General features: G+C 38.9%; 2 protein-coding genes across 3 annotated transcripts; both read right to left on the reverse strand.

Moving 5' to 3' along the window:
- Nucleotides 1-628: 628 nt before the first annotated feature.
- gnpat2 (glyceronephosphate O-acyltransferase 2) lies at nt 629-7,802 on the reverse strand. The gene is made up of 16 exons (XM_055044671.1): nt 7,673-7,802; nt 6,312-6,512; nt 6,037-6,213; nt 5,339-5,468; nt 5,096-5,223; nt 4,439-4,514; nt 4,182-4,333; nt 3,821-3,951; nt 3,143-3,384; nt 2,567-2,824; nt 2,411-2,490; nt 2,080-2,220; nt 1,741-1,840; nt 1,553-1,646; nt 1,372-1,430; nt 629-1,271 (listed from the first exon to the last, which is right to left on the reverse strand). Exons 1-16 carry the CDS (start codon nt 7,682-7,684, stop codon nt 1,219-1,221), a joined length of 2,034 nt encoding a protein of 677 aa, XP_054900646.1. The 5' UTR covers nt 7,685-7,802; the 3' UTR covers nt 629-1,218.
- An 813-nt stretch (nt 7,803-8,615) lies between these two features.
- lpin1b (lipin 1b) lies at nt 8,616-23,874 on the reverse strand. 2 transcript variants are annotated; one of them, XM_055044479.1, is made up of 20 exons: nt 23,706-23,874; nt 17,784-17,987; nt 17,595-17,690; nt 16,013-16,299; nt 15,576-15,689; nt 14,799-14,922; nt 14,394-14,691; nt 13,694-13,787; nt 13,423-13,604; nt 13,248-13,341; nt 13,026-13,095; nt 12,443-12,535; nt 12,302-12,360; nt 11,365-11,503; nt 11,114-11,262; nt 10,803-10,889; nt 10,349-10,501; nt 10,138-10,252; nt 9,947-10,050; nt 8,616-9,852 (listed from the first exon to the last, which is right to left on the reverse strand). In XM_055044479.1, exons 1-20 carry the CDS (start codon nt 23,775-23,777, stop codon nt 9,678-9,680), a joined length of 2,709 nt encoding a protein of 902 aa, XP_054900454.1. In that variant the 5' UTR covers nt 23,778-23,874; the 3' UTR covers nt 8,616-9,677. The 2 variants fall into 2 exon arrangements, with proteins under 2 accessions (XP_054900454.1, XP_054900455.1); XM_055044480.1 differs by lacking the exon at nt 23,706-23,874 and adding an exon at nt 19,916-20,228.
- Nucleotides 23,875-25,020: the final 1,146 nt, after the last annotated feature.

Genomic DNA, 25,020 nt, shown 5'->3' on the forward strand with positions numbered 1-25,020 from the left:
CCGCCTTCTGCCACATGTTGCAGGGAGGCTTTTACATCCTGGCCGCAACGCTGCGCACCATCCAGATCAACCTCTTCTCCCAGATGAACGGCGAGAAGGAGCGGTGGGACAAGGAGCGAGTCAGGGCCAAGGAGATCGAGAAGAAGCTGAATTGCAAAGTGCTGGAGTACATCTCGGTGTTCTGTCAAGACCCCGTCAGCGCTTTACGCATCAAGGTGGACGTGCCACCTGTGTACAGATAAGCTTTTGTCTGCTTAAGTAGCACTTAAGAGGCCTTCTCTGAACTGGTCACAGGTTAAAGGTACACTTGATGGGTTTGATCCGATAGCAGGGACACCTTTGACCACTGGCTTTAACTTACTGCAATCAACCATCTTGCTTGGCTATGGAAGAGGACCACTTCCTATGGTGCGTTTTGTTATACCCGTTTCAATTTTGTTGAAATGAAAATAAATCTCTCAAACAAATCAAAGTTGAGATCTTATCTTAAAAGGTGCTAGTCCAAAGTTGTATAATGGCAATTAAATCAAGTCAAAACCTCTGGAAGGTCAATGTTCACCCATAATGTATGGAAAAACCTTGCTCAGTTTGTTTTTATACATCTTGTAACATCAACCTCCATTCACCCAAAGCAGAAAAAAAGTAACTAAAAGCACAACTCAAGACCTCTACAGTGACTGGCTTAATTAATCTGGTTTATTTTTAAAGTGCCGTGTTGTTCATTCACCGTCAGTCAACACTATATCTAACATACATTTAAGAAAATTAGAGAACCGAGAATGCTGGTTAAAAATATCCTTAATTCCTTGTTAACATAATTAGAATATATAACATTTATGACAGTTTTATAAATATTTATTAGACAAAAACTAGTAGTTTCAGATATCTTGACATTCACTAAGCTGTATTTTTAAAAATGTGGTTTCTGACATAATTTTGCATGATGGAAAAAAAAGTGAGTAAAAACATGTACCTTTTAAATCACAATGAAAAAAACCCATTAAAACATGATTAATATGAAAAAGTTATGTATTCATTTAACTGTTTTCATTGACTTACTATCCCTAGTTTGCATTTAAGCAGCAATTGTTCAGTCACACTGGTACAAAGTTTAGTTCAACATTTCCGGCATTAGAAGGGAGGTATAAAAATATGTAGAGGCCCAGAAGAGCAGAAATCAGCCATCTAGTGATAAAAGTGGATCAGTTCCAGCTGAGACTACATTCTGGCATCAGGTGCAGCTTGGACAATATGAGGAAGGATTCTTCCAGCTGCAGCAAGAAAACAATACCCAGAAGGTATCAGGGTGTAATCTTGAAGTCAAATCATTAAAAAATAAATAAATAAAATAAAAGCTTTTACTACACTTACCAAGCATGTCTCCAGTTCTTCTCACAGCTGATTTGTTCACTTTATACTCATTTTCAGAACTGCAATCAGGGAAGAAACAAATCTTGAATAACTGCTGTGATAACACAATTTCTGAACCACCAAATAAAATAAGTTTAAATTGAATAAAACAGATTTTCAAGTCCTGATCTCATTAACTCACATCTTTATCTTAGTGACGGCCCCCAGCCTCCGCAGCGATGACAAAACGTTTTTCTGCATGTCCGATGAGAGGGCTTCATAGGTGTGGAGTTCCCCTAAAAACAAAAATAAATAAAAAGACCGAAAACAAACTCATTTGGGATCAGCTGGAGGGCAGTTGTCATTTATTTATTTATTTTAAATTTTTACCTGAGACGATGAGTTTTGTAGCCAGAGTTCGCACACCAGACAGGAAGTCTTTCTCTCTGAGAACACAGTCCGTCTCCTCACAGAGAAATCTGAACATCAGCTGCTCATAAAAAAATAAAAATACATATTAGATCCTCTGGCATACTCACTAACATAATATGCTACTTTTAAAAAAATCCCCTTTTTATTTCTGCTTTTTGAAAAAAAAAAATTGAGATTTATAAGACAAACAAATGAAATGCATCACTTTGTGCATTTACCTGTGTTACCCTTTTTGAATTGAATGACTGAAATAAACCTATACCATTATCCTAATTAGTGACAGAGTGTTAAGGGCACCTGATAGGACTCTGTGAAGGGTTTCAGCAGCTCCTGCAGGAAAGACAACACCTCCAGTCCTGCGTCTGAATCCGTCACTTCCCCCTCACTGACATGGACTGCTTTACATTTGTGTAGCAGAGAGCATGCCTCATCAAAGTCCTATATATTGGGAAAAAAAAAAACATGTGTTCATGGAAAAAATAAAAAAATACTAAAATAAAATTTGTGGAAATCCTTGGAGTCCCCTCCCCCCCTTCAATAGTTTCTGCCATGAGAGCATGTTGAGTTTAATACAAGCATTTTAATTTAAAGAATCACCAACATCTGTGCTAAAAACAAGGGGATTTACCTGAGAAGATTTGCCAGGAATGAAAACGAATTCATTGGAAAAAACTTCTTGCAGGAAGCAGAAGCATGTGAGGAGCTCATCTGTGAACAGACAATGAGCCATTAACATGAGTTACAAGAAGCAGTAAATGAATTCACATCATTTTAACCTCCACACCTTTCTTTGTGCTTTTTCTGATACTCATGGCCAAAGCAAGCAGGGCAGGACGCACAAAAACATGCAGGCACTGATTCCTGTATGAAGCCAGCATCAGGAACGCAGCCGCTGTCCTCATCACGTCTTCCTCTGGGACTATTGGGTGTTTCCGCTCAAGCTCATTGTTTTGTGTCAAATAGACACGCCCCGCTTTACGGTAAACAACAGATTGATGGAGAGCCATGGTGGAAGACATCACATCTGAATCTGACACTTTTTCTGTCCCCCCACAAAAAAAAAAAAGAAAACAAAACGACAGTTCAGGTATTGCATTCTTAGCATTAGTCCTAAATCACTACAAGTGCTTTAATCCACTGAAAATGCTCTAGGCGAGTGTGAACACTTGTGCCAGCTCACAGTCATCCATTGGTCTGATCTTCTTCAGACCAGATCAAGGAACCCATCTGTCCTGAAATAGTTACCTCACTGTGTGGCCTTCACCATCACATGCCAATATAAATGCATTTACTGCCAGTAACCTGTACATAAGAGACAATAAGATTTGTAGAATATATGTAAAAAGCATCTTACACCCACCAGGCCAGTTAAGATGAGCCCTAAAGTCCAGTGCCAGCTTCCTGAGCCAGAGGGTTTTCTCTGTGAGCTGGTGAAACTGCAGACCCTCTTCTGTTAAGACTGTAGTAGGAACCTGGAGCAAGACGCAGGCCATCAGAGACCAGGGGCTGGTCAGAGCGCCCTCCTCTTGGAGCCGTACAATCATATGAGCCAGCCAGCTTCCACAGGCTTGGGCCTCTGCATTGGGTTCCTGAGGAAGATCCCTGTACAACAGGAACAGCGAGATGAATGAGACAGATCATCATATTTGACTACAGCCAATTTAAAACGTAAATGACTCCAGTTTTTCAGCTACTACAGTGCATCAATGTTTTCTTGTTTTTTTTCCAGTTTATTGGACATTTAGGTGTTTATACAGTATATATTTAAATGTTACATTACAAGAAAACCCATTTGTTATGTCTGAGCTATAAATTTAAAAACATACATAGGTCAGGCAGGAGAAAACCGAGTAGTATTGTCCTTACGCCACAAAAATTACACAGTATTTTGCTTTGGTCTGTTAAATGAAATATACTTAAATATTTTTTCTTTTAATGAAGTAGCAAAAAAATTTGAAATATGGACTTTTTTGTTTAAAAAGCTGCTTATACTGCAGGTCACTAGTGAACTATATGCTCAGCAGGTAATTTTCTCTACCTGGGTATAAGGTTGTACTGGCAGCGATTTATCTTGCCCTCGCACAGCTGTCGGACAGACAAGGGACGGCCAAAGTTCACATGCATGCAGCCGTAATTCTCCTGCAGAACTTTGCTGGCCTTCAGTAGACCCTGCAGAGAGAATGAGACCAATCATAACAAAAGGAAAAACTGCCGATATGTGCAGTATGCATCATCTGAGACCAGATCTAATGATAGTTGTGACAGATGATCTTAGCTGGTATTACATTCACCCTATGCATCTGCGTTTATAAATTGTGATCTTTGGAAAGCCTACTGTAGGAACTTAAAGAAAATACATTCTGAAAGCTGAATGGACTTATAAAAATAGCAGGTCATACCATGGTGCTTTCTCTGGGTTTGGGGACACCTAGTAGCTCATGTGCGAGCAGGGACTCCTCCAGCACCCGCTCGTAGCTTATACTGATGGGTAGCAAGGTGATATCATACACCTCGCCTTTAAAGAATGGCTCCAAGATCATGTTCATCATACCTGCAGACATTTCCAGAAACCATAATGCATTTGGAACCAAAGAACCCAATAAAGAAAAGAAAAAACGGAGAATTGACGAAATGGCGTCGACAGATGTGAGCTCACCTAACTTCGGTGGGAGGGACTTCAGTGTTCGACTCCGGAGACCTTCCACAAAAAACTCCAAAGGGGCAAATCCTTTCTACAGAAAACATTTCACAATGTTAGTTTGCCTCTTAGCAGATAACATCAAAAACTGAAGTGGGAATATGGTATAAATTTTTTGTAAACAGAGTTCCCAACATGCGTTTCCCCTTGTGGGCAAATCTTAGTTATAGTTTGAAAATGTTAATGTTGGAACAGAAACTTCTGTCTTGGTTTACTCTCCAAGTCCTGGGTAATGCAAAACAGGCTTCAATCTGAACAGCAGTTTTCCAGAAGTCTTCATTTTATACCATAACTTGAACAAAGGGTGGTGTTCTTGAACGTCCTGAAAATTTTTCTTTTTTCTAAGGATGACATTTTGGGTCAGACAGCTGAAACCCGGAGAAAAATCTGGTGTTCCACATTATTCTTAAAGGAGGCCGACATTAAGCCTCTGGAACTTCATATTAACTTTAAAAAAATTTTGGTCTATGCTAAAGGCCCAATTGGCATTAACCCCCCACTGACTAGTTTAACAAAGCTCTCCCTGTCTGCTTTATGATTACAGCCATTATTGAATGGAACTGTAGTTAAAGCAGCTTGACATTACATCATCCTTCAAATCATCATGTGCCTTACTCTGACAATTGTTCGAACATATTCTGACAGCACAGCCCAGTAGAGTTTGTCAGAACGAATGGCACGTCGAATAAAGAAAGCCCCGGACCGACGCAGTATCTCTCCCACAATCTTCATTCCTGTAAGAGCTTTAAGGAGGAAAAACAAAACGGAACAGGATAATAAAATGGTGAGACTGCTTGACTGAATAATTTCTAACTGTTCTAATTATAATGGATTGGTCCAAACTGAATAGATACTTGCCAATTCCTGCAGCAATTACAGGCAATGGAATGTCGTAGTTGAACAAGATGTAGGAGATAGCCAGGAAATCGATGTAACTCCTGTGGTTGGGCATCAAGATAACAGGAAACTCTTGAGCGGCTTGTTGAAGCTGCAAAAAAAAGAAAAGAAAAAAAAACATCTTGTTTGATAATGCAACTGATGAGTATATATCAAAAGGTAATGAACGCAAAAAACAAAAGCCTGACTGTAGCCCATACAACAGTAACTCCTCTACTTCTACAGTAGACTGGAATCTATAAAAAAAAGTTGACACTTGTGTGTCTGAGGCTACTTTTTATTTGCACAGATAAAGTGACACAATCGCACAAAGTGCACAGGTGGAAATAAAAATACTTAAAAGCAAAACTGCACTGTTTACCAATGACAAAGGTCAAATCCATAATACTACCTCCCATATGTGTCAAAGCAGTTTTTATTTTCCGTCTCTGAACACAATTTATGACTTAAATGTAGAATGATGCACTTTGCAACTCCTGGAACATTTGAAATTCATGCAATAACATTTGGGCCAGTTTAAATATGTCTGAGAGAGCGCCCAGGAATCTCGTCATCGAGAGTAGATCCTTATTTCTGTATGGAAGTGTCTTCATGCACCAGGGTGAGTGAACCACAAAATAAAAAAGGTATTCCATGTATTCATCCCATCTCATTCTCACCGCTTGGAGTCCTTCCATGTTGACGTAAACGGCACTGAAGAGTCTCTTGATCACCTTTCTGACTGTGAACCCCATCAGCCTGATGAACCTCAGCTGCAAGTTTTGAGACATTTCCCGCATAATTCTGCATACTTTGTCTCTCACTTCCTCCACGGATGACCCCGTCTCCAAAGCAACCTGAGCAGGGAAAGAAGGGTTGAGGTCAGGCTGCCTGCTGACGTTGCTACAACGTCACATTTCAAATGGTTGCAACTTTTCGGATTGCTCAATCGCACCTCTTTTATAACGTAGCAGAGATGCTGAGACTCCAGCACGGCTTGGTTAAGTTCAGCAGAGGAGCAGGCGGGCGCTCCTTTATACGGTGGAGGACTAAAGGTCCTGAAGGCAAATCTCAGGTCACTGCAGTGACTCTTGTCTCCCAGGATGTCCACAAATTCCTCTTCATCTTGTAGATGAACTTTGTCCAAGACTCTATACTGGAGGAGAGAATGTTTGTGTTAAAATGATTCACTTTTAACAACCATAACACAACATTATGATCACATTTAAAATATGTATGAAGTAAAAAGAGCATTTGTAATAACCAAAGTATATGGATTTAGTTATAGGGAAAGTTGAATGGAAGGAAAAAGTGTAGGGGAAATAACGCTGTTCACTGATCCAAATTCCTCTTTACAGAGGCAAGAACGTGCAAGAACTTGTTGCGTTAAAAATCAAGGTGAAAAGAGCTTAGAGAAACAGTGGAGAGGCACAGAATCCAAACTGCTTGATTATAGTGTGATATAGTCAAGCAGTTTGGATGGCTTGGAGTCATTCATGATGTTGGTTTATTAACTCTAAAGTCCACGCAGATGTCGACAAGTTCATTTCCAGCAGGAGTTGGCACCTGCCTTTGTTGGCAAAAATATCAATACCTGGTTTAATCATTATGGCAACACTGCTTGATTGGCCAGCAAACCGTGAAACTGAATTTCAATTTAGGCCATAATCACTTAAATTAATTAAACCAATTCGTTTTGAATCGCATCACTTTATGATGACTAAGATCACCGCTTTTTGAATGGAGTTATAGAAATTATTTTCTTATAGTTCAAATGGCTGAAGATATAACCACCTTGTGCTCCTTTTTTTTTTTTTTTTTTTTTTTTTTTTTTTTTGCGGACAATCAGAAAATTAGAAAGCGCTTGCACCGTTTTATTTTCGCCTGATACTGCAGGTTTTTCGAGTTTACTTTTATGACAACAAAAAAAATTGTAGGGCAATGTTTCGCAATAAACACATTTGAGAAAATAATTAGTACAGCTTTAGGATTATTAGGCGGAGGGGGCTGATCTGAACCGTTCCTTGGTGTTAAGCGATGTAAAGCATCAAGCTTGTTCAGTTCTGTACTATGACCCAAATAGCTGCCTATTAAGCAACAAGTGGAGTGCTTAGAAACACTGGACAACTTTAAGTGGGCCAAAGTTTGAGCAGCTTCTGCACTATTAACATCTCATTTATTTTCACAGGTTTAACCATTACTTCTACAGTTTTGTGAAAACAGAACAGTAAAAAAAAAACAAAGCTAAGGTACGGCAAATGTCGCGGTTGAATACAAGAGCATACTAATGCCATACTAACTAACAAGGTAGCTTACCATGTTTGCCATTATTTACAAAAATCCGTCCTTCCCCGCTGCTGTTGGATATCCTTTTAATGACTTTCGGTTTTTGTCTCTTTTTTTTGTACTTCACACAAAACAGCAAATGCCTTGCAGCTGAAGCAACATGAGCCGCAAGCCAATAGAGTTACTGAATTTCGGAAACTCCTCCCCGCTCGCCTGGAACCAGCAGCTCTTTATTTTGCCCGAGAATAACCTGGGAGTCCCCTGAAAGGCAGAGTTGTAGTTCCAGCAATTGTCCACAAGATGGTAGTGTTTCTCTCATCCACTGTATAACCTTCTGATTATCTTCAGCTGTCATTAGGCTAGGCTAGAGACCCCATGGACAAGTCCATCACAGGCCAATAGACACACAGGACAAATTACATAGTTTCCCCCCCCCCCCCCTTTATTTTTAATTTAAAAAATCTGTTTTTATTGTGAAGATATTCTTTGGTGTGCTGCATTCACCCATTCTTGTGGTCCTGTCCTTAATTTCTCACGTACACAAACAATTTTATATCACTTGATGTCCAACTTTTTGGATAGATTTTGTCAAAATAAGTGCAAGTAGCTTTAATCTCTGTTGCATTGTGATTTATGCAACAGAGGCTTTCTATCTTCGACCGTTTTTATTGGTTGTGGTACTGATTTAGAGTTTGAGCCTGTGGCCTAATGTAATGTGAGATTATTATGACACTTGATCAAACCAAAAAATAAAAATAAATAAGGTGATATGTGACCCATTCCTGGAAGATAGTAATTATTATAGTTATGTCACCACAATTTTTAATTGGAAACAATGATCAACTGTTGATTTACAGTTGCTCACTGTGAATCAACAGTTTGCAATGTGTGAAAGTCAACAGTCAACAATTGTTGACACAAATCAACATTTGTAAAAGTGGATGCAAACTGACACAAAAAAAAAAATAAAAAATTCCCTGTATACCAGTGTAATTTAATGTTCAATGAGACCACTTTGACAATAAACTGGCCCGTGGAGGCCAGTAGGGGAGCGTTTCAGTTTGATGCAAAGATTAAAAGAATGTCAATTTTAGCTCTTTCATGGAAAGAATAAAAACATTTATCACAGAGCTACACATCCCCTTTCATAAACAATGCTGCAGGTTTGATGCTTTTACACAGTTCAAATATATACCTGTCTCGAAAACTGCTGTAACAGTGGTTCCTGCTCGTATTCAATCTCTTACTGTCTCTGGTGTCGTCAGATACAAAGATTACTACACAGAAAGACATTGAAACATTGCTGTCCAAACTGTGACCAGCTGTCTTTTTAGATGCTGCAATAAAAAGCCACACAACTTTAAGGTCTATTTTAAATTGCACCAAAAAGGAGATAAATTGGACGGAATAAGTTTGTTCTAGTTATACCTCTGATATAAAAAGACATCTGAACACATGCACACAAGTTTGAATAGAAAAATAAACATTACTCAACAAATCATCTAACAGATAAAACATTGCAGGAAGGTATTGGCTCCAGCTAATAGTGTTGTGTTTCTATGTTCTGTACAGTTGGAAGTAAAGCTACATAGATGCTTTTTTTTTTAAACCATGTTTTCAGAAATGTTGTTACATAGCAACTTTTCAGCAAACAGCACCTAGAATCAGTCAAACTTTGGCACACATTTGAGTAACTCGCACAGCTGGACTGTGAGCTCACACAGTGCATCTATTGAAATAAATAGGAAGTCTAACCATTGAAATAAGGTCATTTCCAAAATAAAAACTCTGCAAAGCTGCCTCAATACATACATGATAATTCATTCTAAATATCCACATCCAGTATTTTTGACAAAAGAGCACCTTTTGCTCTTAAGACTAAACAGAACATTTTCCTTATTGGTTGTCTCTGTACGAAAGTGCATAAAAATACTTGATCTATAATCAGATACATCACAAAGAACTATCACTATCCACATCACGGCTACATTTCAAGCACACTATCAGTCATTCAGAGCTCTTTTTGCTGGTGAGTTCAGCTGCTGGAGCTCATAGTCTGTGGACTTGTAGTTTCCTCCTGTTCCACTTGGGGGAGCTGCTCCATCCAGTATGTGAAATGGCTGTAGGTGTCCGAGCAGGGGAAGTCAGAGGAGCAGGAACGCATCTTGAGGGGGAACACGTGGTCCACAACCTCACTAAGACGTGCATAGCTGGAAAATAGATTAAAAAGAGGTGGCTGTATTGAGACGATGTGATTTTAGACAAAATGTTATCATAATAATAATAAAGATCAAGCACACTTACGATGAGATGTTAGTCTTAGCATGTTCCTGCACTAGCTCCCCTTTAGGATTTACTGTAAAAATCCGGTTCAGTGGCACCCCTACTTCCTTATAAGAATACACATCCTATAAATGTAAAAGAAAAATGTAAAGATGTATTTCTTTAGATAAAATGTTACTTATTATGTGTATCTAAAATATGCGATTCCATACCGTGGGTCTGTTGCCAAATGCTGCGTAGAAAGGTTCTGTGTTTGGGTAAAACAGGTGTCTGATATCTGTGAGACACTCCACCTTGAATTTCTCAGGTTTCTTCTCAATCACTTCCCTGTTGCATAAAAAGAAAGCATGGTTTCTCCTGCTTCTGATCTCATTATGATAATGTTAAATAAATCAGTGAAGTGGGTAAGGGTTGTAAAAATACCTGTGCAGGGCTGAAAAAAGGCTGGATGGGCTGAGAAGAACGGGGCCCATAGGAAGCATGGTGCCTCTCTCATTGACCCAGTTGAGGTAGCCTCTGGTCATGTCAGCCATGCCGATTGCTCGAGCTGAACAATATAGAAACTTGTAGCCATTTCTGTTGGATGGACAAAGAGGTTAGCAAACAACAAAAAAACAGAAGAAATAGAACATGTCCAGAGCTACACAATATCAACTGGCATGAGGTGTGTACATTAAAAATACTTTTTGTATTTTTGGCTAGATATCTAAAAACAAAACAAAAAAAAATGTAAGTTTAGTTTTATGAGCATAATCCAACACAAAGAAATTGCCTATATACGTTTGTACAAACATTAAAATATGTTTTGCTTCACTACATATTTATAGTTTATAAAGTATTTGGACATTAGGGGTTGAATAAAAATAAAAATGCTTACTGGCTGACTTTGTGGTAGAGTTGTGCAATTCCCTGGTGAGTCCAGTCTTTCCCCAGTGTGGGCAGGATGTGACCCAACGTGTCTGACCTGAAATTAAGTTGAGAAGAGTTTTTAATTTAGATAGACTGCTATTTCCAGACAGCCCGAGCAATCGGCAACACAAGTGTAAATGACCACATGGGTTAGGTTGCAGGTGAATAAGTGTGAACCAATATGAGGCAATAATAAAGCATACGGAATGGAAATCTTATCCCATTCTACTTCAAATAAGTATAGTTTTAATGTAGTAGAGGCATTTCATTTGCTAACACCTGGTAATGGTTCCATCTATGTCAGAGATTATAATCTTGTCGTCCCAGTTCCAGAGGTAGATGGTTCCCTGACAGCGACAGGTTCCCTGGTACTGAGTGGTCACACTAAACACTACATCATTAGGACCGTCCTGCAACTGAAGGGACATCTACATATGAAAAGAGACAGGAAAGAAAGAAATGAAAACCACAATTCAACTAAATGGAGAAGAAAATTAGATTGAAAGCTGTAGTCAAACTGAGGTCCTCACCAGCTGCTCTGACGTGAGGCGGAGAGTTTTCTTATAAGACACGCCCCCCGAAGAGAGCCCAGGTTCTGATTGGATGATGGGAGAAGACTGATTGCCTGTAATGTGCTCTTCATCGCTAGATGATGAATCTTCTTTCAGTCTGCCATAAAAAAGGTTATAAAATACTGAATGATGCATCTCAATAAAGTACAATGCCATTGATAAGTTGATTTGTTTCAGAGATTCAGTTCAATAGGTAAACTCATGTCATCCAGGTTCATTAAACACAGCGATATATTTCAAGCCTTTCCTTCTGTCATGTCTTTCAGCTTGTGAAATTCAATTTCTCAGAAAATAATGCAATATAAAAAAGAAAAAAGAAATATAAAAAAATGTCATGTTGTAACATGACATTCCACCTTCATTGGGGAAGGTGGATGACATGACTGTTATCCAGCAGACACTAATTGAAGCCTCCACAAGTACAGGAAGCCATAACACTATAATTTTAATTAAGCGGACTGTTCACAAAGTTCTGTTTCCAAGCCCATAAAAGGAAAGTTAAGTGGAAGGAAAATGTGTGGAAGAATAAAGTCCACAACCAACAGGGGTAACCGCAGCCTTATAAGCAATGTGAAGCAAAGCATCCTTAGTTGGAGCCAGGGCGCTAAAAATCGCACATACAGATGTATCCAAGACAAAGATTACAACTGTTGAACTCCATGGATTTAGCAACTTTTGACTGAAAGACAACATTAGCTGTGTGGGCTAGTTAAAAAAAAACTGAGCTGTAGCTCAGAAGTCATAATCATCAAAATTAACTAAAATAAATGTTAGAAATATATCACTCACTGCACCATTAACCTATATATCACACAGGCTTCCCTTTTTAACCATTAAAGATTTAAATATTAAGATGAATTGTTGAAAATTTTCTGAGTTTGAGTTCTTTACTAACCTGCTTTTAATTTGTCCAACCTCAGCAGAACCACAAGCCCCACATTCGGAGGTTGAGTCCTGAAAAAAAAATGTATGCTCATTAAAATGGCAAAGATTTTATTTATTTATTTTTGGATGTGAACAGAGAGGAAGAACTTACTGATTTTGCATTATTATTCCTGCCTCTCCACGAGAACCACCACCTCCCTCCTTTCTTGGGCATCTTCTCCTTCATGATGTTCTCCACCGTGGCCTGAGGAGGAACACACACACCACCCCGACATCCACGACACACCATTGAATAAGAAAAACGTTAAAAAAAATTAAACCACAAGCAGTTTATAAATCAACTAATGAACCTTCAACTAACTGGAAAAAATGAGTGCGACAGACTGACGGGGAGGATTTGTGAGCGACAGACTGAAAATAAATGAGACAAGAGCAGGGTGGAGTCTTTCCAAACATACAGAGCTGAAGCTGAAGATACTAGTCAGACAACAGAGGAAGAAATCCACGGATGAGAGTAAATAACTGAGGCCTGAGGACTAATATGTGAAAGAAGGGGAGAAAACAAGAATGAAACAGGAGGAGCACAGAACACAGAGAAGACAAAGTTTATCATATTAGGTTGACTGATGTTACCTAATATAAAACTCACTTTTAGGGTACAGAACTAAACATTGTGGTCATAGGGTGGTGTTGTAAACATATGACTGAGTAAATCTGTCTGAGTGTGCCATCACCTTTGGCAAAGGTTTCTGAAAGGCTTGTATGGCGAGCACGAGTGGGGCTGCGGTGCTCCAGTTATAGTACCTAAGTGAGATGAAAAAATATATTTTAATTCCATCAGGAAATACATTTAAAGAGGCATTGATAGACAGTATTTTTGCAAAACTCTCTCAAATACGATTAGGGATAATTGTTAAACGGCAACTTTATGCATAATTTATTTAAGAGTGTCTTACTTTGAACCGATTTTAACAACTAAGTTTGGGTCGTCTATGATGGAGGGGTTTTCTGCAAATTGCTGATAGGAGATGATCTTATCACAGAATTGCTCTAAAAGAAACAAAAGCAGACAGACAACAATCAGATTCTGAAGTGTCTCGTGGAGTTGTTTTGTCACTTGTGATAACGTACCTTTAGTAATCTCCTTGTTGTCAGTAAGCCCCCCACACAGGGAGATGGCCATTGATGGCATGTCAGACATGGGGTCACAGTAGCTGTCCACACCGCTGTCGCCCGCCGAACTCATAGACTGTGGGGACAAGCTGGTGCTGTGGAGCCCCGGGTCAGAGATACTTCTGGCTGCAGCGCTCTCACTGCAAGTTTTAAGTGTTAAAATGATCAGGTCAGATTATACTGAACTGATTGATCTGAGTTGACTGTGTGTGTGTATCTGTTTTTGTACCTCTTAGGAAAATAAAGAGCGGCAACTTCAGGCTCCAACTCTGTAATGTCGTCCAAGTAAATTCCATCGGAACCAAGATGGCGGCTTCTTTTGTCTGCAGGAGAGAAAACAAAATCAGGCTTCCTCATCTGTACTTCTAGTAAGATTAGCCATTGGAAAACAATTTCTTATAGGTTGGTCTAAAAGATTTATTTCTTGTATTTGATTGATTGATTTTAGGGGAATCCTCTCCTAGAAGTTTGGGCAAATTGAATGGTTGGCCTGGTTCACCATTTGGGGATGTGACAGAAATAGAAAATTCCCATAGATGTACAGTTATGTGTTGCACATGCACATATTCACCTTATGCTTAAAACAAATACAATTCTTGTCAGTTCAAAAGCTTCTTGCAGACCTTTTATTCACAACCAGGTTTGAAACAGGACTGATATTGCTGAGGTAGAGATTTTTGCTCCCATATCAGCCTTTGATACACTGGCCTAATTTTGAGTTATGTTTCTGGAAGGTTTTTTGCTTTCCTTCATGTCTTAGATGTTTTTAGAGCTGCTAAGTAACTTTCATTAAGCACAGCACCTTATTCTGAAACCTTAAAATTATTTAAAAACTCAGTAACGGAAGAAGCCAACACCATTTTTCTTATTGGAATAAACTCTGGGAAGATCGTAGAAGTGCTTTCTTTATAAACTAACAGCACCTTTACCCTTTTTCTTTGATGGAGAGTCTGTTTTACTGGATGTAAAAACCGCTGCTTCCTCTGAAGGTAGCATCTGAGTCTCCATCCTCATGGATTCTGATTCCATTGTGACCGGGTCCGGTGTTCCCCTTTTGACCTCGGCTTCCTCCTCAATCAGCAAAGAGGGAGCTTTTATTTTAGAGCTTGGCGCACATTGGTGTGAAGGTGTCTGATGAGGGATCGCTCGGAAATGTGTACTTTTGGACACAGGAATGGATACGGGGAAAACATTTGACCCGGCAGGCTTCAGTGAGAGAAATGAAGGCTAAAAAGGTGAAAAAGGAGAGTCGTGAGAGCTGAAAATTGAAAACTGCAACAGAATGTCTTTATTTCTATAGTGCTACATGTCTAGAAGTGTGGACATTTGCTTACTGCAGCAGCCTGGGGCAGCTCTCCCCAAGCCCAGTGCATGGCTGGATTCTGACTGTCTGCTTCTGAATGATCGGTGATCAGCTCTGAGTCGCTCTTTGGAGAGGTGGGCCGAGAGTTATCACGACTGGAGGGGAAAGAAATACAAAAATTAAGCATCTCCTTCAACAAACAGCACAGTAGAGTATCTTGGCCTCTACTGAAAAGAAATTAATTTATTTTGTAGTGCATATTCTCAAATGACAAATCTTTTTTTGAAAAAAATCAGTTTTTAATTTGAGCACAGTTAGAAAATGCATATCATTATTGCTACTTTTCTATTAACACCAAGTTAACCAGAAATTGTATTTTTATTGAAGTTTACTAAACAGTGAGAATTTTTCTGTAGTAGATGCCAAGGCGGTACTGTTAAAAATTTATGTAAAACCGTAATTCTTGTAATTTATTAGTTTCATTTTCAAATTGGCGACATTGCTGTTAAATCGATTTTTTTTTTTGCATTGCGGCTCACTTCTTTTTACTGGCCTACAAAATGGGAAACATCATAAACAACATATATTTGATAATGTTTTTTTTTTTTATTATAAAATTTCTAATACATATATACATATATGTAGAGTTAAAAAGAAATGGGTTTATTTTGTCCTAAAACAAGGAGGCCGATAGAGAAAGTACAGAGCAACACAAATGTCCAAAAGGTCTCTGCCTTAGAACTACAACAAATGCACCTAGAATAAAGTGTGATTATTTTTCACTGAAAAGGCTTTTGTTTAGAATTACCTATGAATCGGGCTCCACTCTCCATCTGAACGAGTGTAGAGCCCAGCCTGTTTAAAGGAACAGATGCCTGAAGCCACAGTTGTTTCGTCTTGCAAGGCGTCCTTTGATAGAGACCTGCAACAAAAACACAATATCTGAGCTTGTGTTTCAATCTACTTGCATAACAGCATGTCCTGTATCCAATCAAGGTTAGCATGTTTACATCTATCAGTTACGAAAACACGCATTTGTCCTTTTTCTACTTCAAATATTGTGTATTTGAAAGTATTCTGAATTAACTTTAACAGCTGAGCTGATTCACAACACACTGAATCACGCCTATTAGATAGAAGTCAGTTGGTTCATCTCTCCATCTTTGTACAGTCATAATATATCTCATTCCCTCTCATATTTGCCTTGCCACAGCTCTTCTTTTTCCACCCTTTCTTTTTTATTACCTGCTGGTCTCCATTTCAGTCTCTTCATCAGAACTGATGTCTATTGCAAACATGTCTTCATCTGCTGAGTAGTCTCCGCTCTCCTCCCTCCTTGTGCTGTCTGCTCGACTCTTCCTCCTCCTTTTCCTCCTCTTCTTTGTTGTTGCGCCACTGCTCTCGCCATTGCTCCCTAAGGAGCCCAGGGTCTGTACAGCAGGCCCAGAGCTCTTCCCCATCAGCGGAGAGCTCATTGAAAAGGCAGCATCCGACAAGATGGGAGAAGTAGCCAAGTAGGAGGGGACCACTTCCTGTTAAGATGGCAAACACAAGCAAGATGATATGTTACCTCACTGGAACAGTTACCTGAAGACATAGACATAAAGGTCTTTAAACATGGAAAACCTCACACAGTTCAAACCGAAGGTCAATGAAGGCTATTCTGACTCCTTAAAACAGCTAAAGGTAAAATATCTCCTTATATTTTTGCATTTTGGTAAACATTCTCAAGCTTCCTGAGGAAGTTTAAAAATCTACATGAAATGAATGCAGAGGAAAGGCAGATTGGGCTCCGTCCAACTGTATTTGCAAATTTAACGTTGAGTGCAAATGGGCCTTTAAAATGTTTAACGAAACTAAACACTTTGTCTGAAGGTTACATTTTCTTGTACCTCAAGTTTATTTAATGCTGAGCTACAAAAACACAAGCAACAGAAATATGTTACACAGTTTGAGCCTGTAACAGTTTCAAGGAGAAGCTGTTTTTATTTCCAGACTTATGGAAAAAAAGGAAAGAGAAACATGTTTAGCCACATGATTTGTGGTCTGACAGGACTGCCTCCCGTTTTTGCTCTGCCAAGAAAGTTGGTTGAGAAGCAGTAGACTCCTCCTATCCTCTTTGCCCCATTAAGTCTGGGAATCTGACACCAGTCTGGAGAACATACGGCACCCACTTCCTTTGTCTGAACCAGCCACTATTCAGCTTTTTTACTACTTTTGGCAGACCACATTTCTATCAGGTTTAAAAAGTAAGTACCTAAGCTGCATTAACTTGTTCGCAAAGGAAAACCTTGACAAATCAAAGGTAATGGCAGCTTCCAAAAACATAGGGTTAAATATGGGTTTTTTTAAACAAACTGAGCTCAAGTTGTAACTAAGTCTCTTTTTTTATTTCTATTTTCTAACAGCAACATTAAATATGTGAAGTTCTTACAGGTCCGTAGGAATATTTTCACTGTGAGACATACATTGCAACATCATTAAATGCAGGTATAAATGGCTCCAATAATAAATGCTGCCCTTATAAGACTCTCTGATAAATAGAGGAATGCTGTTATAAAAAAAGGAAACCAAAAAAAAAAATCCAGAATGTGCTGCACACAACCTGACTCTGTTAGATTTTCTATGATAAAAAAAATCACAGAAAAGCGTTTAAAGTTTTCTGGAGAAATATATGAGTGGTTGGTGTGTACCGTTTTTTATTTACCGTTTCAGCTAAGCAGAAATATTCTTGAAATGGCAAATAATCATCAAACTCTTTTTATCCTTACCAGCTGAAATGGCATGACCAAAGAACCCATAGAAAAGGTGTTTTCCTGATTATTACCTGATCATTGTTTGTTTGTTGCACAAAGAATGCCTCTCCATTCTCACCCAGCTTCATGTGCAGGTCCACTGGTTCTCCGTTGATTTCTATGTCAACCTAAGGAAGAGAAAATATTTTTTTAAAATAACAAACTATGACATTCTTTACCGTGACAAAATCTAAAATTTTGTCTCATTTGAGCCTCCATACCACTTTCTCTCTGGACCGGAGGACGCCCATTTTACCAAAGCGAACATGGAAGGGCGAGCAATGCAGCGAGCCATCAGGATGTCTCACAACGATAACGTCGATGCAGCCAGAAAGCGTTGCAGGGTTGAGTCCTCGGTACAGCTCTTTGACCTGGACGAACACCTGACCTGCGAGCTGGCCCACGTAGTTCATGGTTTGACGGGTCTGTAAAAAATGGACATTGAAAATGGGAAAATGAAAGAGGAGACAAGAATTGATTCAGGACTTCTTCCTTGATGAATAACAAACAGACCAACAAAAATGAGTAATGGAAAAAAAATGAAGAAAAAGGTGGCATTTTTTTATTTTTGACAAATAAAAATCTGAAATATTTGGCACTCCTGAGGCATGACTTAGCAGAAACGCCCTGTGCTGCAGTTACGGCAGATCATCTGCTGGGTTTTGTCTCTACCAGGGGAATAGTCCTGCTATAAAGTGCCATCTGCCCCACTTACACGGTTTTTGCAGAGTCAAACTTATCTAGTTGCATGGCACAAGATATGTTTAGGCCACACAGGTGGCCTAATTCAATAACTATTTCAGGGTATTAGAGTTAAGCAGGCTGAATTACAAAGCTATCCACACTTTTCAAATATCTCATTAGAAACCTTTTCTAATGAGATATTAGCATTAGCAAAGTAGTAATTATGCACTACTTTGTTTTGGTCCATCATATAAAATCCCAATAAATTCCATTAAAGTTAGTGGCTGCAACATAACATATTTGACTGGTATGAATACTTTTACAAGTCGCCATATGTTGTGCTATTTATTTGTACCCATCTCACTCCTTCTCCCGTGTGGAAATTATATCCGACTGCTTTCCAGTCGGTAACCCCAAACGCCAGAGCTCAAACAACAGGCCAACTTAAGCCTGCCACCACTTCTCAAGTGATTATTTGATCACTGACTGACTGTTTGAATCTTAAATTAGCTGAGCTCAACTTGCAGCGTCACGACATTGAGAACACCAGAAAGACACAGTTACATAACGAGCCATTAAAATATCCAAAACAGCATCTCTGCCACTGCTGACGTCTGCATTATCTCCCTGGAACACAATCTTGCATTCAAGTGAGCTCCTTCCTAAATGCAAAAAAAATCCATTATGCAAATAATGGACCATCTTGAACAGACTTGACTGTAGCATGCAGGCTGATTTTATGACTTAAGGCATTCTAATTTTCAGATGAGGTGTAAAAAGAGAGGAAATGTAATCTAAGTATGTCAAAGTTGGATATAAACAGACAAGGTGGATCCGACCTTGATTTATTTGGCAGATGCCCCCCATCCTATGAAAGCTTGTATGTGCCTCATCTCTCTTTTATGATCAGGACACTTCTTGAATAACAAGAACCCTGAGTTTCAAACACTAGGTCAGACTGAGAATCTGCACAGTCACCTGAAACATTTAACATTTATTGCAAATAACACCCCATCCAGCATCTAAGCTGATACACACTGCTGAACAGATGAGTCTAAAAATAGACCGTCTGCTGTGAGGGATTTTTTTTTAAAGAGGAAGAGTGGCACTTGACAGCTTAGTTTCGCAAGTATGTTTAAGGAAAAAAAAAGTCACGCTCAAACAGTGACTTTAATCGAGCTGTGCTCACGAGAATCATGAGGTTAATAATCACAAGCTGCAGATGGAACGTGAAGATGTTATGGACCGAGTCTTTTGTTGGCAGCCAAGTCTCATATCACTCCGCAGACAGGCGTAATAATCTGAAAATTAAACTCACCGTGTTCACTTATTATCGACGTGAGCTTGCTCAGCTTTTAAATGGAAACATTTAATGACCGAGGCAATAAATCATTACCAAACGGTAACGCATGTCTGTACACGAGTTTTGGGCAAGCAGCCAATCAGCTTCCATAAAAAGCAAACATTACATTTTTAAAACAATTAAGTTCAGGGAAAATAGTTGAGACATATTTACTCAGCGTGTACGAAAATGACCATTATGAACGATAATAACTATGTAAGGACAGGAATATGACATGAGAACAAAAAGATGTAGTGAAAATTTCCATTCATACATTTAAAGGAACAGACCTGGAGACGTATCCTATTTATAACAGCACGCACATACCTGTTTGTAATGAATATGCCAGTCTTTAACGAGCACTTCCTCAAAGGGAAACGAAACAAAAATGTTTAAAAGTTCCGCTTTCCCAGCAGGGGGTTACATTGCCTTATGTTTTCGTCAAAAACAGCCGCAGTGGTAGACTCTTTAGGTGAAAGCGAATCACATTTCTTCAACTCTTTAGCGTAACCTAGTAGATGATAATGTCATGCAGCGAAAGCGACCATCTTGTTGGCCAATCAGCTTCGAGCTGGCCAGTTTGCTCTTATGGCAAACCATTTGTATAAATAGTACATGTCCTTTATACTCACATTATTTCCTACACTCTTAACTTTTTTTTTTTTTTGTTAGTACTTTGAATGGTCTAGAAAGGCCAAAGGTTCTACTAACTATTTGGGATTAAAAATAACCTGTGATCCAATTTGTTGCCCATCATTGCCAGAACCTGAATAAGATTTTTGCAGAAACTGGCTATTTAGTCAACACAAGTAGGTTCTAAACAGGAAGTTTTATGAACATAAGGACTTATGGGGTGTGAGAAAAATATCCAGTGGAGTTGTTGCCAACCAGTGCGAAACAATAAGGTTCTCAAACTTTACATTGCATTTCGTTTCTAATTGTTTGATTCAAATCTGTTTTATGCCAGTCGAGTTTTACTAAACATGATGAAAGCAAAATTTCTTCCTGCTGGTAGATATAATTTTTTTCCGAGTCACAAAGTCACATTTTCCCGAAAAGGAGCAAAACATTGAAGATTATGGTGAGTTTAAACGAACTGAGAAAAACGTCAAAGGAGCGAAATAGAGAAATGACCACCACCAAAACAAGAACATCAAATATGTGCACAAATGGCTTGCCATAATACCTTTCCTCCGGCCACAGAGGTACGCTACTCGGTTGTAAACGGGAATCAAGTCGCGTCACTTTCTCAGAGCTTTTTCGGGTCATATAAACAATTCACAAGAGAATGCGCGATTTCTACAAACATTCAAATAACTATTTCTTCATCAAACTACAAATTGTAAAATCACATAGTTCATTGTTGTTCTGCAGTGAGCGATAAAACTCCACGTCCACGTGGCTTAAGTGAAACATTTTGACCACTCTTTTCCAGGAGACCGTGCAGACATTTAAAGAACACGGTAAACTGAGCCGTTTTGCAGCAATCGGGAGCGACGTCAGCGGTTACGGTCGCTCAGTGAGCCTGGCAGTGAGGTGATCTTCCTGGCCAATCACAGCCCTGCCTTGCAGCACAGCCGATGTTGGCTGTTGAAGAAAGAGACCCATAAGCGAGACTGTGTTAAAAGGATGTGGCTGACTGGTGGTTTCTGCTTCATATTGCTCAACATTGACAAGATATTTTTTATAATAATCATTCTCTCGAATGTTGCACAAAATTCCCCTTACTTACACATCACTCAAAATATGTTCACTTTGTTAAGCCTCCCTCTTTTGGGATTTGCCTACTTGCTTTAAAAGTTTTTACCAGTTCCTCTCTCTTCTTGTCTCTCTAATCAGTTATATTACCTTTGATTAAATTTGAATAGTTCAGGAAACGACAGTTTTCCAGTCTTGTCATGTTCTCGTCGGGATATAGACTTGGACTTTGACTGGACCATTCAAACATGAACGTGTTTTAATACTATTCCCCAAAAGATAATATTTCTCATGTGTGTCTGTGTGGCTCTAGGAACACACATGAGATTAATTAGGCCCTCCACAATGGCTAGTAATTTGGGGTCAAAGATGCAGTTTAAATATCTTTTACAAATCAGTCACGACCAGCAATCTTTGACCTTTTTCGGGGGGTTTTGGTGAAAATGTTTTACAAACAAAATAAAAAAAAACTGTTGTAAACGGACAGTGATTTAAAGTACAATAAATCATTCACCCATTCAAATACACGTTCACACACTGATGATGGTGGCAAGCTACCAGTTCCTCTGACAAGCATCAGCAGATGTGAAGCTACATGGATTGTAACAGTTTTTCGTCAAACTGGGGCACCAGAAATTTGACTAAAAAATATATAATTCCTAATCTTTTCTTAACATGGGATTTTAGGTCCACTAAATGTCAGTGAACATGTTCGTCTTTATGAAAAAGAAGCATTTTGCCAAAAGATTTAACCCCAAATATTTCTCTCAGCTGGATGGTTTACTTATACAAATATGGCCTGACGTCCCATCAGTCTTTCTGTCAGTTTCAGAGGGACCTCTAAGGATATATGAGCTTCACAGCTGTCTTTACTGACATGTTTCTAAGAACAAGCCCACTGAGAGTCGATGTAAACAACTCATGCTGGAAGTTTCACGCTCAGCATGTTTAATCACTTAGACGAGGGCCGTTTTAAAGAAAAGACAGTTTTGATGGCACATTTTTAAAAAACAAAACAAAACACACATTTATGTTATTCTGCTTCTTTATACATGCAGAAATGTAACACTGTTTGTCACATGATTGAAAATACTGAATTATCAGAACCATCTTTTGGCTTGCACCCCAACTAAATGTGAGATACTGTAGTGGTCAGCTGGAACTCTCTCAAGAAACACTCACTTTGATCAGAAACTCACAAAACTCGCAAAACCAGGCAGATTTTGCCTGAAAGCCCTCAAATATAACACTTTGTGTTAAAACGCATAAGCAAGGATAAATTGTTTTAACAGATGCAACACATGTGACATATCTGACTAACTTGAAAGCTGCTGACTGACTGATGCTACTCTGGCCTGAGAGTCGCAGAGCTCGACAGAAACATTGATTCAGAGGCTAAATTAAACTCCAAGGAGAACAAAACACATAGGACAAAGTAAGCAGGTTACAGGAAACACATTTTTGATGGCACATTTTCAAAAATAATTTTGAAAATTTTAGCTGTGAAAGTCTCTTCAAAAAAGTTTTTCTTTCCAATTTTATGTGCAAAGTGGGATTTTGGGACATTGGCAGTGATGTTGATTGTGATTACTTTTACATTTTTTTAATTATAATGATGTAAAAAGTTATTAGTTTTTTCATCCCTCATACAAATTCTTAGGTTCACTGCATAAGATAAAACATTTTCATATATTGGAAAATAAGATACATATTTTTATTATATTATAAATAGAATATGTGGATTTGTGTGATGCACATGCATTATAAATGAAAGCAAATTGTACATGGAAGTCCCAAAGGGCCACCATTTCTTGCATTTAATTTAAGACATTGTGTTAATACAGAAAAGCTTCCCTCAAAGCACACAAACTCACTGCATTTTATTGAATTTGCATAAACATAGCCAGAGTTATAGAATAATAATTGCACCATAATATAAAGAAACTTAAGAAGGTTGAATAAAAAGTGATTTTGAAAGAAAAATTTAGCCTTTAGACATTTCAGAAACTTTTCAGTCTGAGCTACAAGTTGTCATCTTGCGTGACAAATTTGCTGTTTTGATCACGGTATTGCGATGTCCTCATGAACAGGGTGAGAAGATCACGTGATCGCTGGAGCGTTTACCCTATCCTCCAACCCAGCCTGGCAACCTGTTACCCCCACCCTCTCCTGGCCTCTTGACACTCTTCCCAGATTTCACTTGTACCAGGTCGCTTTACATGTGGGATTAACTAAACACACCCGGCATCTTGGATAGTCCCTGTTATTTGAACCTATTGGGTGACTTCTATAACCGGTCTTCAATATTTAACTCGGACCTAAATTTGCATTGGAACAGAATGCTCTAGCTGGAAAGAACAAAGTGCTGTAATCCCCGTTGTTTCTTTCACACACGCTTGTAACTTGTAAAACACGTTACCCAGCTCCAGGTGGTGTCAGTAGAATATTGCTGAACGGCCACATCGAGCTCATCTTCGTCCACTGATATCATGAGTTAAATCTCAGAAACAGGAAGGCTGGAATGTCCTCAAAGTTGCGACTTGCAACGGGTCTTCGCTACGTTCTTGAACATGCGTCTGTACGCTCCGAGCACGGCGACTGTCTGACTGTCAAGTGCAAGTGAACGCTGTCTTACTAAATTTACCTGGGACCCCCAGTTGGAAACCTGAGTCAGCCCTCGAGTGTGCATCTTCCATTGGAACCTCTGACTTCTTAGGCATTTGTTGGGATTGCTGGGATATTTTGACGAAATGTTATTCCTAGAAGTTTTTCATGATTTCACACCGGTCGGACAGCTGACCTCCCCACTGAGGAGTTCAAACGCATGCCTGTCAGTCTTTTCAATGAGTTAATTTTCTTAATTACTTAGGAGAAAGGCTATAAAATGCTTGACATTTATTGCCCCATGGAAGACCACAATATTGTCGTCAATCACATTCAGTTCAGGCCACCTGTTACGTGAGCACATGGTACACAGTGACCACTGTAAATAATATGACCCTGTTATCGCCCAGGTGTTTTGCGTGCCAAGAAAGTTAACGCCACAATACAGCGCCTTGCCAAAGTATTTATTCTGCCTTAATTTTTAAATTATGTTTAAAGTTACACCCACAAACTTTAATATATTTTCTTGGGATTTTATATGAGATTTTGAAGTTGAAGATATATTTTAATTAGAAAACTAGCTCAAGAGAGCATCAGGCATTTGTCTTCGGTCCCTTTTATACTGACACCACTAAATGAAACCCAGTCAAGCAAAAAAAATAAAATAAATAATAATAATAAAAGGAAGAGTAACTCTGGAGGAGCTGTGGAAATTAATATGTCAGATGTAAAAATATGCCAACAGAATATTAGTTGTGTATTCCACATGTCTGGCCTTTATGGAAAATGAGAAGAAAAATAGTTTTTGTGTAAGAACGTCACAACTCCTGTTTGCAGATTATGTTACACGTTTCCGCTTGGTTGATATCACATTTACATCCAATCCAAGGACCAAATCCTGAAACTTTATCTGAAAGTTTCATAACCAATAGGTTGATGGTTCGAAGCCGCACTTTATCTACTTCAGTTGTCTCCTTGGGCAAAACAACTGCATGTGGTGGTCAGAGGACCTGAAATTGGTGCATGAATGAATGTGTATTAGTGGGTGACTGATTGCATTGTAAAATCCTTGGACTAAATGAAATGCTGTACAAATACAGGTCTCTTAAAAACTCTGAAAAGGTCAGCCT

This window comes from Poeciliopsis prolifica, unplaced genomic scaffold (genome assembly GCF_027474105.1).
Source record: "Poeciliopsis prolifica strain line A6 unplaced genomic scaffold, Auburn_PproV2 SCAFFOLD020, whole genome shotgun sequence".
Classification (NCBI taxonomy): domain Eukaryota; kingdom Metazoa; phylum Chordata; class Actinopteri; order Cyprinodontiformes; family Poeciliidae; genus Poeciliopsis; species Poeciliopsis prolifica.

Bases quoted from the DNA above. Each gene is read 5' to 3' on its own strand.
- lpin1b (XM_055044479.1), bottom strand. From the start codon at position 23,777: ATGATATCAGTGGACGAAGATGAGCTCGATGTGGCCGTTCAGCAATAT. The intron at 16,300-17,594 runs GTAATAATCAGG...CCATCTTAACAG, and splicing joins AACAAACAAACAATGATCAG to GAAGTGGTCCCCTCCTACTT. The intron at 13,605-13,693 runs GTACAAAAACAG...TAAAACTTGCAG, and splicing joins GCTCTTTATTTTCCTAAGAG to TGAGAGCGCTGCAGCCAGAA.
- gnpat2 (XM_055044671.1), bottom strand. The intron at 3,385-3,820 runs GTAGAGAAAATT...CCTGTTGTACAG, and splicing joins CAGTACAACCTTATACCCAG to GGATCTTCCTCAGGAACCCA. The intron at 2,491-2,566 runs GTGTGGAGGTTA...GTCTGTTCACAG, and splicing joins CAGAAAAAGCACAAAGAAAG to ATGAGCTCCTCACATGCTTC.